The 14,581-nt window shown below is 43.0% G+C and overlaps 1 protein-coding gene across 1 annotated transcript in view; it reads left to right on the forward strand.

Moving 5' to 3' along the window:
- Nucleotides 1-10,170, forward strand: part of PLPP3 (phospholipid phosphatase 3) — an 87,146-nt gene extending 76,976 nt beyond the window's left edge. The window contains exon 6 of the mRNA XM_032296862.1: nt 8,243-10,170. Within this exon, the coding sequence (XP_032152753.1) occupies nt 8,243-8,368 (126 nt within the window). The 3' untranslated portion in view covers nt 8,369-10,170. The remainder of the gene's footprint in view (nt 1-8,242) is intronic.
- Nucleotides 10,171-14,581: the final 4,411 nt, after the last annotated feature.

Genomic DNA, 14,581 nt, shown 5'->3' on the forward strand with positions numbered 1-14,581 from the left:
TTTTTCTGGAAGGTTTCTTGGCACAGATTCCTGTTCTCCATCAGAATTGCCCACAACTTTCTTTAAAGAAAGAGGGGGTGTGAGCGGGTGGGTCTTGCTATATTGCCCAGGCTGGCCTCAAATTCTTGGGCACAAGCCATCCTCCCACCTCAGCTTCCTGACTAGCTGGGACCACAGGCACACAGCAGCATGCTCCACAAAATTGCTGTCAACTTTCATTGCTCCTCTAAACCTTCTTTGTTCATTTTGTGGGACTAATTTCTTTCACATTCCTCAATAGCAGTGATGATCCTTAATTGTGATAACCGAGGTAGGATTTGAATAGTTCTTCATAAGACTGGATATGTGGTGGCTTATGCCTGTAATCCCAGCGCTTTAGGAGGCCGAGGTGGGCGGATCTCTTGAGGTCAGGAGTTCAAGACCAGGCAGACCAAAATCCCATCTCTACTAAAAAAAATACAAAAATTGACCAGGTGCAGTGGCACATGCCTGTAATCCCAGCTACTCGGAGGCTGAGGCACTAGAATGCTTGAATCCAGGAGGTGGAGATTGCAGTGACTGGAGATCATGCACTGCACTCCAGCCTGAGCGATAGTGCGAGACTCTGCTCAAAATAAATAAATGAATGAATGAGTAGTCCTTCATAGCTACAAAGTGTTTTTACATATATTCTCTGTAAGCCTTACAGAAATCATGGGTAGGTGGGTTTTTATTTTTTCATTTTCTTTTTTTAAAATTTTATTATTTTTCTTTCATTATTTTTTTACTTTTTTAAAATAGAGACGGGGTTTCTCCATGTTGGTCAGGCTGGTCTTGAACTCCCGACTTCAGTTGATCCACCCACCTTGGCCTCCCAAAGTGCTGGGATTACAGGCGTGAGCCACCGCGCCCGGCCCTGGTGGATTTTAAAAATAACATTTGCACACAAATACAAGGCAGACACATCAACTGCAAGTGTAAAACCTTTTTATCTTGTATAAATTCAAGACAAGTGTGACAACTTGGGTCACACCGCAATAGAGATTTGTAGACTATATTTTGTCTGACTCCCAATGTCACACTCTTTTCCACCTCATCATTTTCCCTCTCAGATATACTAGGAAGTCACTCAACAGAAGTGCTCACATACTCCCAGTGCAAAAAGCCACTAAAAGCCCTTTTTTGAGGTCAAAAAATAATTATTGCAATTGGGTAATTCCATCTAATCAAAACACAAGGCTGCCAAAGATGGGTTTTCTTTAGATACCACTCACTGTACTTAGGACCTGAGGGTGAGCCAGGTCCCAAGGCTTTCTCCTCCAAAGAAAGTGATTCCTTCCTTAATCCAGTATGGTAGACCAGAAAGCTAAAAGGAAATCCCAAGGCCAAAGCACATGGGAATGCATGCCAAAAAAGCAACAGCCATGGTCTTTATGCTCACACGCTGGATGGACCAACTCTATTGAGAGCTACAATTGCTGGGCTCTGAACACAGAGATGACTCAACCCAATCCATGCCCTTTTGAGTAGCTCAGTCTAGAAGGGGAAATATGACACAGCATTTAAAGTATCACATCTCAAAGCCTATGGCCTAATGCTAAGACGGAAGGTTATTAAAAGTTCAATCTGGGTACTAAAGAGAGAAGATAAGTGTGATTCGAGGAAGGCAACATGCCCAGTGTACAGACAAGAAAGCCGATCTTAAAAAGATTACAGATTGTCAGCCGGGCACGGTGGCTCACACCTGTAATCCCAGCACTTTGGGAGGCCAGGGTGGGCGGATCATGAGGTCAGGCGTTCGAGACCAGCCTGACCAACATGGTGAAACCCTGTTTCCATTAAAAATACAAAAATTAGTCGGGACTGTTGGTGCATGCCTGTAATGCCAGCTACTCTGGAGGCTGAGGCAGAAGAATCGCTTGAACCTGGGAGGTGGAGGTTGTAGTGAGCCGAGATCACGCTACTGCACTTCATCCTGGGAGACAGAGCAAGACTCCATCTCAAAAAAAAAAATGATGACAGATTGTCTAAGACACACACTCATGCAATGGCAGATCTAGGATTTGAACCCATCGTTCATCTCCACAGAATGTCCGCTAATGGATTTCTTAACTGTAGTCTGCGTAACAAATAACTGTAGTGTTTGCTAAAATGCAGGTCCCAAGCAACACTCTCAGTAGGTCTTGGATGGCCCCAGGAATCTGCTATTTCTGGAAGCTCCCAGGTGATTCTGAAACAGATGGTTTGAGGACAACACCTTAAGAAATACCAGAAGAGATGACCCTGTTTTCTTGTGGTTCTAAGATTCTAAAATTATTTTGCTTTTATAGTTTATCTACCCTTTGCCAGCATTTTAGCTCAATGTGTTATATAAGGATGGGATTCCTGTTTTCAAGGAGTTCACTTACATCAAGGACTCCAGGAACAGTTAAAGGGTAATTTTGTTGCCATAATCTGCCCTTGACAAAATTAACAAAATGGTCCTCAAAATTTGCTGGTTCAGCCATTCCTAGCAAGGAAAGTAGGAACCTGGCTACCTACCCGACTTCTCATTTCTGGTGTATTTGGTTCTTGGTAACCTCTAGGCAGGCAGCACCCCAGCAGGGCTGAACTGTGTGTGCTCATGGGAGGCTGACATTTCCGGAGTGTGAATGCTGGCAGTAACACACTGAAAGCACCTTCCTCTTTGAATATGCCAACTCTTGGGCAAAGATAGCCCTAGAAATTATAGGACTTGGAAAGCAGATTCCGTTTGCCCTATGGAAAACTCCCATCAGCATATGGTCTCTACATCCAGCTAGAATGTGTCAGATTTCACATGTTCATTCATTTTCTCAGCCACTCTTCACCCCCCCCCACCCCTCTTTTTCTTTTTCTGGTTTGTTTTTTCTTAACTCCTCATCACAGTGAATGGGGTTCTTACAGCTTAGAGTTCCCTTGTTTGTGTGTACTCTTGCTCTTGAAGGAAGGGGCTACATTGCCCACAGTGCTTGGGTAAATTAAATCATCTTCCACTCTGGGATCACAGAACAGTTTACTCTTGACCCAGGAGGAGGTCAGAATCACTTCCTCGTAGATAAAGCCATAGAAACAGAAAGCAGATTGATGGTTACCAGGGACTGGGGAGAGGAGGGAATTGGACATAACTAGTTTGTGGAATTTTATTTTGGGTTAATGAAATGTCTTGGAATTAGATAAAAGTGATGTTCATACAACACTATAAGGTACTAAATGCTACTGGGGAGAAAAATCACTCCCCCAATACAATGTCAGAGGCAGAGGAAAGAAGAGTTATATATATGTGTGTGTGTATATATATATATATATTTCCTAGCATAGTTACCCACATTTTAAGAGTTTTTATGGGAATAAGTGCCAAGATTTCTAGAGCTGAAAAAGGAACTAGAAAGAAAAACATTGCCTCCTCTGCACGCATACCCACCCCAAACATACACACCACCCCTGCCACCTGCGTTCCTATCCTCAACATTCCCAAAGCCATCTCTTCTTGTTTGTCTTTACTGCATAGGCATTGTTCGGGCCTCATCCTCTCCCAGACTCCGCAGTCCCCGCCTCCAGACTCATTGCATCCTTTCTGACTCCATCTCCCCATTAGTTACCAACATGATCTTAACGCAAGTCTTTCCAATGTGTTGCTTCCTCACTTGAGCCTTGACAATGATTCCTAGAGCCAAAAGGATGAGATCTGAACTGCTTAACATGTCTCAGGAGGCTTTTCAATAGCTAGTCCTCTCTTCTCCAGCCTCTTTGAATGCTCTGCGTTAGGTATACCGAGCTTCCTGCAGCTCCTGGATGTGCTGTACTCCCTTTCTCCTGTGCCTTGGCACACGCCATTCCCTTTGCCTATAACAACATCCTAGCATTCACCGCCTGGTTAACTCCTCCTCATCCTTCAAAGCTAAGATCAAATAGGCATCCTTTGGGAGAAGACTTCTAAGGCTTGCTTCCACTCCCCTTCAGTCTGGGTTATATGCCATGTCCTCTTTGCTGATTCAACACTCTGGCTTCCCTCCATCATAATCCTTAATATGCTGTATTGTGGTCATCTGTTAACCTGGCTCTCTAACGCATTGGCCTATAAACTCAAGGAGGGTAAAAGACTGTCTTATGTATATTCATCTTCATATTTTTGGAGTTTAACACACAGCAAGAATCCAATAAGTACTTATTGATGGCATTCATTCATTTTCGGAAAAAAAAAAGGTAATTTATAAAGTTCAAAGATTTGGAGAGATGGAATTGAAAACAAATGTTCTGCGCATTATAACTTAGATCTCTTCTTGGTGCTTAGGGTATAGTTTTTCATGTTTGCTGAGACTGTATTTATTGTCTAATGTGTCCTTTTGCACAGCAGAGATCTGTGGAGTAGGATTGTGGGCTGGGAGTGGGTTTATTCCACAGACCTAAGACAGCTACTTAATTTATATAGACCCTTCCCAGCCTGGGCCTCTGGGTTTTCTGGGTGGAGATCATCTTTTGTAGGAAATGGAACTGCCCCAAGCCAAGAAGATTTTAATTTTACTAGCTCTGTTTGTGCTCTACTGTTCAAATATTAGGAAGATTGAGCCCTGTTTCAGTCTTGACAGTATTATGTTTCATGAGCCCCCCAAAAAAGTGTTTGTGTAACCTCAAGTCATGCTGAAAGTAAAATACAGCTTAAATTGGGATTCTGCTGGACCTGACTCAACTTTTCACATCCTCACTTGGCTCCATGCACGGCGTATTTCAGTATGTCGTTCCCCCTCAAGTCCATAGGAGTTGTATTGTCAACAAGGTCTGAGGCCAGAGTGCTTGCTTTTTAGTAAGTAGAGAGAAATTTTGAAATTCAACGACAAACATTTATTAAGCCCATGTTGTGTATAAGGCTCAAAGCTAAGTGCTTGGGGTGATTCAGGGTGATTAGGGATAGGGTTACATCTTCCAGAAGCCTCCCATCTAGGAAGAAAGGCCGATAAGCAAAGTTTTGGACACATGGGACAGCATGGCTTTCTCTGGGCCCAGTAATTACTTTGGTATCCAGATCATTAGAGAATGGAACGCCTTTTATTGACCTATGTAGCAGTCACAGCTTTAGATCTTCTCAAGTTCATTGTTGTCTTTAATCTTCATATGATTCCTGTCTTACAGTTAGGAAATGGAAACCCTAAGATGTAGTGACTATGAGCTCAGAAAATTAGATTGGGAGATAAGCCAGTAGATTGAGGTGGTGGATTGTTCAAGATCTTGAAGGGGAAGGGGGTGTTTTCTGGGGATGGGGGAGCTTTCCTTTGCTATATTTGTCCCTGGCAGATGGGATGGATTCTGGGAGAAAGATTTTTAAGAAATTAGGCCTGTACGACTTATTTTCATCAATCTAGCTGCTAAGCTGGAATAAGTGAAGTTAAAAGTAGTGATGGGCCGAGGAGGACGGATCATGAGGTCAAGAATTTGAGGCCGAGGAGGGCGGATCACTAGGTCAAGAGTTTGAGACCAGCCTAGCCAGCATGGTGAAACCCCGTCTCTACTAAAAATACAAAAAGTAGCCTGGCATGGTGGCGCACACCTGTAATCCTGGCTACTCAGGAGGCTGAGGCAGGAGAATTGCTTAAACCCGGTTGGCAGAGGTTGCAGTGAGCTGAGATCGTGCCACTGCACTCCAGCCTGGGCAACAGAGTGAGACTCTTAACTCAAAAATAAAAAACTAGTGATGGGAGGATTTATCAAAACCTCTTCCTCCCAGACAAAGTGAAGGATAAAGGAGAGGATAATTTTGAGCTAGAGATGAGGACATTGCTGTCTGCACCTCTCAGATGATAATACCATTTTAGTACAAAAAGAAATAAGTCCACTAGGGGAGATAAGGGAAAATGTGGGACTGGGGCTGGGGTGGAGAAGGGTTGAAAAGTTTAATTATCTTCACATTGAGCATTAATCGAGTCTGTTTCCTTATATTGAGGGCTCTTGAAAACATTTTCCCAAACCAACTACAGAGAATTTTCTGGCAGCGGAGCCTAGAGCCTACTGGCAGGCTGTGCACAGATCTTTTCTTTCCTGATTCTCAAGTTTGACTCTGACTGGAAGGCAAATCCTTTGGTACCACGGTTCTCACCTCCTGACAAAAGAAAGGGAGAAGAGACTTAATTTTTTCCCTTGCAAAGTGGTACATCTAATAGCCCTCAAACTGTGAATGTATTAAGACGTTACACTTCTTTTCTTTTTTTTCTTGAGACAAGCGTCTCACTTCGTCACCAGGCTGGAGTGCAGTGGTACAATCTCGGCTCACTGCATCCTCCACCTCCCTGGTTCAAGCCTGCCTCAGCCTCCTGAGTAGCTGGTATTACAGGCACGCATCACAATGCCCAGTTAATTTTTGTATTTTTAATAGAGACAGGGTTTTACCATGTTGGCCAGGATGGTCTCGATCTCTTGACCTCGTGATCTACCCGCCTTGCTGTCCCAAAGTGCTGGGATTACAGACATGAGCCACCGCGTCCAGCCTGATTTTACACTTCTTGGCTAATATTTCATTTTCTGGTAGTAGCATAGAAATAGCCTAGCTTTATTTTTTTAACAACAAAATGATACTTATTAAATGTTTTGGTAGGTAATATATGTCACGGGTACCAAATCAAAAGGTACAACAGGTTTTACAGTGACCAGTAAACGTCTGTTTCACCTTTGCCTTCTAGCCACCCAGTTCCCCTCTCTCAAGAAAAATTGGTGATGCTGAGGTAACCAGCATCACCAATTTCTTGCTGTGATTTTTATAGCACTGTCTTGATGGCTGTGTTGCTACAGAAGGGACATTGTGAAAATCAGTTTAACAAATAATTCAGCTCCCTACTGTGGCCAGAACCTGGATTGCTAGAGCCTTCGTTTTGGCAAATCTTAAGAACTTCATTTTCTTCCCTGTAATGTGGCCAGAGTGAAGCCAGGATGCCGTCATTAGTAACGAGCACATTACCATCTGCAGGACAAAGACTCGTCAATTCAGAAAGCTGTTGGACATAGGAACTTTGATAGTATTTTAGGCCCTATTTTGAAAACCCAGCCATGTTTCCTATTAAATTACATGACTGATAGGTGCCGCTTATGGTTACTTAGTAAAAACTCCTGTTACTAAATGGCTGAAATGGATGTCTGTGTATTCATTTTGCCATCCAATACAAAGCATAAATTTTTCTTACTCCAGTAGCTCATCAAGCCCTTGAATCTTTCATCATAAGCTCATTGAAGCAGGAACTATGCCTGAGCCGTCCTCACAGCTTTGCAAGTGGCGTTCAATAAATGTTTCTCAAGTATTCTAAGAAGGACTCAGTGAGGTCACATCCCCATGAGGAAAAAGAACGCTGGGAATAAGTGATAGGAGATTTTTCACTAACCTTTCCTCCAGGTTAGCCGCTGACTTTTTTGGCAACGAGAACCTGGTTCCTTGACCCCCATCAAATAGTTGATATCACTGGGTTTTCAAGAAAAATAGTCGCCACTGCCTGACTTCAACTGTTGCTGATAAGAGTTCATGTGGGCTGATTTTTTTGGTTACACCCTGGATTCCTTTGTGAGAAAAGGGAAAGTAGTGTGAATTAATGACTGTAACTAATTATGATCTGCTTCCTTTGTTTAGGAACTTATCTTTCATTGCTATTTGTTTGCCTTGAGAAATAAGGAAGTATGGGTTGCAGATGTGGGCACTGGACCTGAGAGTCCTTAGAAGTAGATTCTACTGGGCTGGACACAGTGGCTCATGCCTGTAATCCCAGCACTTTGGGAGGCTGAGGCGGGTGGATCACCTGAGGTCGGGAGTTAGAGACCAGCCAGACCAACATGGAGAAACCCCATCTCTACTAAAAATTCAAAATTAGCCGGGCGTGGTGGTGCATGGCTGTAATCCTGACTACTCAGGAGGCTGAGGCGGGAGAATGGCTTGAACCCAGGAGGCAGAGGTTGCAGTCAGCTGAAATCACACCATCGCACTCCAGCCTGGGCAACAAGAGTGAAACTCTGTCTCAGGAAAAAAAAAAAGTGGATTCTGCTGAACCGGTGTTGTGCAACCTGGGGCATGTCACGGCCTTTTTCCAGGCCTCAGTTTCCCTATCTGTGTAATAAGACTTGATGATATGATCTCTATTGTCCTTCCCTATTCAAAGAGTTATGATCTGGGGCCGCTTTTCCTAAAGTCTGTGCTCCTCTGACCTTCCTTTTCCCACTCTACCCAGACCCCACATGTCAGTTACTGACTTTAATCTCTGTTTTGTGCTTCTAGGTTTTCTTCGTGTCTGACCTCTTCAAAACTAAGACGACGCTATCCCTGCCTGCCCCCACTATCCGGAAGGAAATCCTTTCACCTGTGGACATTATTGACAGGAACAATCACCACAACATGGTGTAGGTGCGGCCCACCCCCTGAGCTGTTTCTGTAAAATGACTGCTGACAGCAAGTTCTTGCTGCTCTCCAATCTCATCAGACAGTAGAATGTAGGGAAAAACTTTTGCCCGATTGATTTTTAAAAAGAAAAAAAAAAAAAGTTTTACTTTGTGGCCTTCCAAAATAGGTAGTGTTCACCTATGCGGAAACACAGCAAACTAACGCCAAGTGCCGGAGTCCTGAATGTGGAATTGGTTCGAGTGTTCATGTTCTAGTGAACACGGCTTGTTCAGGAACAAACACTAAAATGATTGGAGTGGAGGCTGCTGGTCACCTTTGTGACCTGAGGAATCCCAGGCCTGTGAGAAAAGCAAAAATTCACATTGTAGCACACAATGCCAGAAATAGCACTGAATTGAGAAAATAGCCATTGCGGGGCTGCCCTCTTGAGTCTCTCTGTCCATCCCATTCTATTCTGTACTGTGACTTTAGTTCAGGAAGTTTTGTTTTGTCGTTTAAATAGAAGGAAAGAGCAAGTTTGCTCAGTCAAGTGATCAGATCCTGAATCCAGATTCCCAGTCCTATGACTTTATCACCTTCCCTGCCCATAGGCCAACAACCGTAGTTCCTCACATTAGTGATTAGCGGACTCTTTGTGGACGAGTGAATTTCACAAATAGCACAATTTCAGAAGAAATCGAGGTCACGGGCCCTCACTTTTCTTCTTTTGACGCATCATCCTGTGATGTTGAAATGTCAATTGCAGGATGCTGATGTTGTGCGCATCAATCACCGGGCACTTGCACACTCTTAGAAACAGTTCGACTTCGGTTACTGCCTTGAAATCCTTGCTGCGGGCCCACCAGGATTTCCTGTGAGGGCCCAGGGATGAGCAAGGCATGGTCTGCCACCAGCTGATGGAAAGCAGGCTTCTGTACAACAGATGGGAGAGTGAAGGGGGCAGAATGAAAAACGAACCAACGTTTTGGCTGTTGCAAATCAGAAGGAGCCAGAGAAGCAGGCAGTCTCATGCCTGAGGGGCTACCCTTCAGGATGACAGAGCTGAGGGTCTTTGTAGGAGTTGCTCTTGCTAAGCTGTGTAAAGCACTATTGTCTTGGGGTTGACCCCTAGGGCAGTTCTTGGTAGGTTCTGCTGGGCAGAACATATGGGTTAAATCTCGGTAGAGAGTTTTCCTCATCCTTTATCCATAAGTGTCCTTCCATGCAAGGTCCCGCTCTAGGTGGTAGACAGGGACCCCTTCTACTGAACCTTTGAGGAAAGGAGGAAGGAAGAAATGCGTTAATAGATCTTGGATGCAGACCTTTTCAAAGGGTTACATGTAACCATATGGATCAACCACATGCACATCCTGTAGTAATACAGAATCCGTCCTTTCATTTCAACTTATAGCAAGCTATGATTTTTATATATAAATATTATATAAATAATGTATAAAACATTAAAAGTTAACTATGTAAAATATTATTTCTGAAACAATTTTAGCTCTATCCACTATGATTATAAACTGTGTCTCGACCTGTGTTATTTACATTAGCTGCTTTAAAAAGCATTGAGTTAATTTTTTTAAAAAATATCAACTAAAGTATCGTAGTTCTGTGGTAGACATTGTTTTATAATGAAAGAAATAACTGCAACTAGAGAAAACTGTATAAAAACATTAAATTGTCAGTATTTTTGTAAGGTTCCATTTTGTAAAGAGAATAATATTCAAAGACTTTTGTAGCATACAAAGTGAAAACTTGTATCTGCGAAACTATACTTGTATTAAATGTGCTTTTTAAATAAAAGCTCGTAACACAACTAATTATGGATTACAAGCCTGGAGTGTTTGAGAGATGTCTGTCTCAGGTGTGTGGGAAGGAGGAGGAGGCATCGAGGGCTGGCCTCTTTGAGTGTGCTTGCCTCATCTCAGGGCACCAACTCTCGATTTTTTCAGTGGGGAATGTGGTGGTCATAGGGTAGACACGGACGTCTGCCCTACTCTTTCATCTCTGAAAGCCTGCTTGCAGAATGAGGCCCTGGCTCTACTCTCATCTCAGTCTCTTCTAAAGAGTTTTTGTATTCTAAAGGGGATTTTTCCATCAGGGAGGTAGGAGTTGTGGGAACCCCAAAGACAGATAAGCAGCCTTCACTCTAGATAAGGTGCGCTGCGGGAGCTTACCGAGGGAATCCTGCACACATTTCACATCAAAGGAAGGCACGTGCACCACTGAGAATGGATAAAGTTCCTGCTTCCTTCCTTGTGTTTCTTCTGCAACCTGGAAGAAAAAGGGAAGCTAGAAATTCACATTTATCAAACACCTGTGTTACAGGGATTTCTGCCTATTTGTTCTGCCGGATCTTCACAGCAGTTCTTATTTGAGAAATAAGGAATACTAAGGAATGCAAACGTGAAACAATTTGTCTAAGATCCTAGAGCAGTAAATTGTAGGATAGGTCTTATATTAATTTGCTATGGCGGCTACAACAAATTATCACAAATTCGAAACAACGTAGATAGATGTATTGTCAACAATCTTGGAGACTAGGGGAGACCCTGTTTCCTTGCCTTTTCGATCTTTAGAGGTCACCCACTTGCCCGGGCTTGTGGCCCTCTTCCTCCATGTTCAAAGCCAGCAACATTGGGCTGAGTCCTCCCTCTGCTATCTCTTTGGTTCTCCTCTTCTGCCTCCCCTTTCACATGTCAGGGCCCTCCCTGGTGATTACATGGGCCTGCTCATAATCTAGGATAATCAACCTATATTAAAGTCAGCTCACTGCAAACTTAATTCGATCTGCTGCCTTAATTCCTCTTTGCCATAGAACATATATTCACAGATGCGGGATTTAAGACATGGACATATTTGGGGAACCATTGTTCGGAGTACCATAGTTCACCCTTTGGCCTTCAAAAGATTTGCATCCATCCCACATGCAAAAGAGATCACCCTATCCCCAGATTCCCTAAAGACCTGTCATATGGCAGCATCAAGTCAAAATCCTAAATCTTAATGACTTAAAAATCCCAAATCTCATTATCTAAACTAACCCATTCAAATTAGGTAAAGAGGGAGCTCCATGTTTAATCCACCCTGGAATACAGTTTTTCTCTCTGAACCTGTGAAACGTAAGTTATCTGCTCCCTAAATTCAGTGGTGGGACAGGCATAAGGATAATAGTTACAGGCTTTCCTATTTAAAAAGGGAGAAAAATAGAAGGAAAAAAAGAAGTCATCAATCCCACACAACTTCAAAATCCAGCCAGGGACCAGGCATGATGGCTCACTCATACCTGTAATCCCAGCACTTTGGGAGGCCGAGGCAGGCAGATCACTTGAGGTCAGGAGTTCAAGACCAGTCTGGCCAAGATGGTAAAACCACATCTGCATACTAAAAAATACAAAAAAATTAGCTGGGTGTGGTGGCACATGCCTGTAATCCCAGATATTCTGGAGGCTGAAGCAGGAGAATCACTTGAAGCCAGGAAGCTAAGGTTGCAGAGAGCCAAGGTCATACCACTGCACTCCAGCCTGGTCAACGGAGCAAGACCCTGTCTTAAAAAAAAAAAAAAAAAATCCAGCCTGGGAAGATCCATTTGGCTTCAAGGCTTGGAAATAGACCCAAGTATGACTCTTCTCTTGCCACCAAGGTCAGCCTGCTCTTTGCTGCTACGCAAATCAACTCCCTCCAGCCCCTAGAACAGCTCAGCAATTTCACGCATTTTTCCGTAAGTGGTGATGTCTCTTTGGGCCCCAAAATGTAGCTAGGAAGATCTCTAAGGACAGAGTCCAAATTTTCACTTCAAATCTGAAGAACCAATGTCCAGAGGGAGAGGACCACCCTTGTTGGGGGTGGGAGAGGGAAGGTGCCCAGGGAGTAGAGGGACTGGTGAGACCAGAGCCCAAGCCTTATGATCCTAGTCCCCAAGTCTTTCCATTTTACCTTCCAACAGTACTTGACAAACCAACCACCAGAAGTATCCCCGTTTCATGGAGACCTAAGGAAACAGTGGAGCTGCATGCTATTGTGAGGAGCAGTATGATGTGGAGAGGGAAACAAGCACCTGGGGACTCAGACCCAGATTGCGGTCTTGGCTCTGCCACTTACTGGCTAGGTGATGTGACTTTGGACAAGTTTCTTAACCTCTCTGAGCTTTGGGTTATTGCTCAGTAAAGATGAGATTCTTCTTTGTTCATGGCATTCTGTGAGCCTTGACTTGCTTCTTTAACTGTTTTTCGTGGGCTAACAACCTTTGTATCCCTGGGGCGCTTGGTAGAAATATAGACCTAGGAGATCCCTACCCTGCCCCAACCTACAGAATCAGAATCTTCCTTGGGGCAAGATCCCTAGGTGATTCACATGCACAGTAAAGTTTGAGAAATACCTCCACTCTTTGCTCCTTAAACTTGCAGGCTCTGTTCAGGTGTGCTGCCCCCAGCCACACTCCTTCAGGGCTTGGCTCAGAGCATGCTGGGTGCAGACATCAGTAACCTCTTAGCTTATATTATGTACCAAAATTGCATGTATAAAGGTCTGTATCAATACTGTCAGATTCTCATGGGTAAAAGCAAGTCTTATCCTCTGCAAATCCTGCATTTCTGCCTGGCACTGAATAGTTCCTGGCAATTTTGAACCAATTAATAATCATCCGGGTCAAAAAGTCACATGACTGTTGGTAACCATCCAATTAAATGGCCACAGGGTATAGAGAATTGCAAAACATTGACCCTGTTAGGAATTCATGAGGTCTTAAATTTTCTCTGAGGTAGAGATAGAAAAAAGAAAATAAAAAAAGAAAAACTTTAACAGCTCTAAATCTGCACTAGATTTCTGCCATTTAGAATGAATTCATACGTTTATTTATTTACTCTAAAATATTTCCAAAGAACCTTTTATGTGCAAAATCCTGACCTAGTTACTTTCATGCGTTCTGCTTCATTCGAATGTTCAAAAACAACTGTTAAAGTAGATATGATTGGGGGAAATAGAGAAGTTGGTTGATAAGTACAAAAATACAATTGATAGAAGGAATAAGTTCTAATATTGCATAGTATATTACAGAAATTGTAGTTAACAATAATTTATTGTATATTTCAAAATAACTAGAAGAGAAGAATTTAAACTTTCCCAACATAAAGAAAAGCTAAATGTTTTAGGTGATGGGTATTCCCATTACCCTAATTTGATCATTATACATCACATACATGTATCAAGTATCACTTGTACTCCAAATATTTGTACAACTATGATATATCAATAAAAAAATACAAAAGAGGCTGGGCACGGTGGCTCATGCCTGTAATCCCAGCACTTTGTGGGGGCCGAGGCTCACCTAAGGTCCGGAGTTCAAGACCAGCCTGATTAACATGGAAAAACCCTATCTCTACTAAAAATACAAAAATTAGGCGGGCATAGTGGCACATGCCTATAATTTCAGCTACTCAGGAGGCTGAGGCAGGAGAATTACTTGAACCCAGGAGGTGGAAGTTGCGGTGAGCCGAGATTGTACCATTGCACTCCAGCCTGGCCAAAAAGAGCAAAACTCCATCTCAAAAAAAAAAAAAAAAAAAAAAGAAAAAATATAGCTATGAATAGTCTCGTTTTACTGAGTGAGAAACTGAAGCTGTTAAGAATCTTGTTTTAGTTCACACATCTAATACGGGATAGATCTGGGATTCTGATCTAAACGACTTCAGTTATCCGTTGACTAATATTTATTAATCACTTCCTGTGTACCAGACACTGGTAAACACTGGAAGTAGAACAGTAGATAAAATGGAATGCCAGCTTCAAGGAGCTTATGGTCTAAAGGGGAATACAAACAATCAGATTACAAATATGTAAGTAAGAACTGGGATGAGTGTTCTAAAGAAAGAAGTCAGGAAGAGCCATGAGAGCTCTCAGCAGGAGGACCTGCTATTGAGAAGGACTTCCCTGAGACCCACCTAGGGCTAACGCCTGATTACAGCACTGACGCAACAAAGCCTGACTCAACAAAATTAAGGAAAAGAGCCTGGCCTTTCATGAGCCTAAAGCCTAGAATGTAGGTCTAGTAAATAAGGAGTAAATCACAGTAGTGTGATGGGGAGGAGAGGGCTTTATGAAGCGCTGTGGCATGGAAGAGGTCAGAAAGACCTCGAACTTCTTCGAGGTGGATCTGCTCCCTACCCTGTGTAAGCATCCCATCTAGAAAATCTGACTCTGACAAGAAATGTGAGATTTGTTTGTTTTTGCATA

This window comes from Sapajus apella, unplaced genomic scaffold (genome assembly GCF_009761245.1).
Source record: "Sapajus apella isolate SASKATOON/1434 unplaced genomic scaffold, GSC_monkey_1.0 scaffold36, whole genome shotgun sequence".
Lineage (NCBI taxonomy): Eukaryota > Metazoa > Chordata > Mammalia > Primates > Cebidae > Sapajus > Sapajus apella.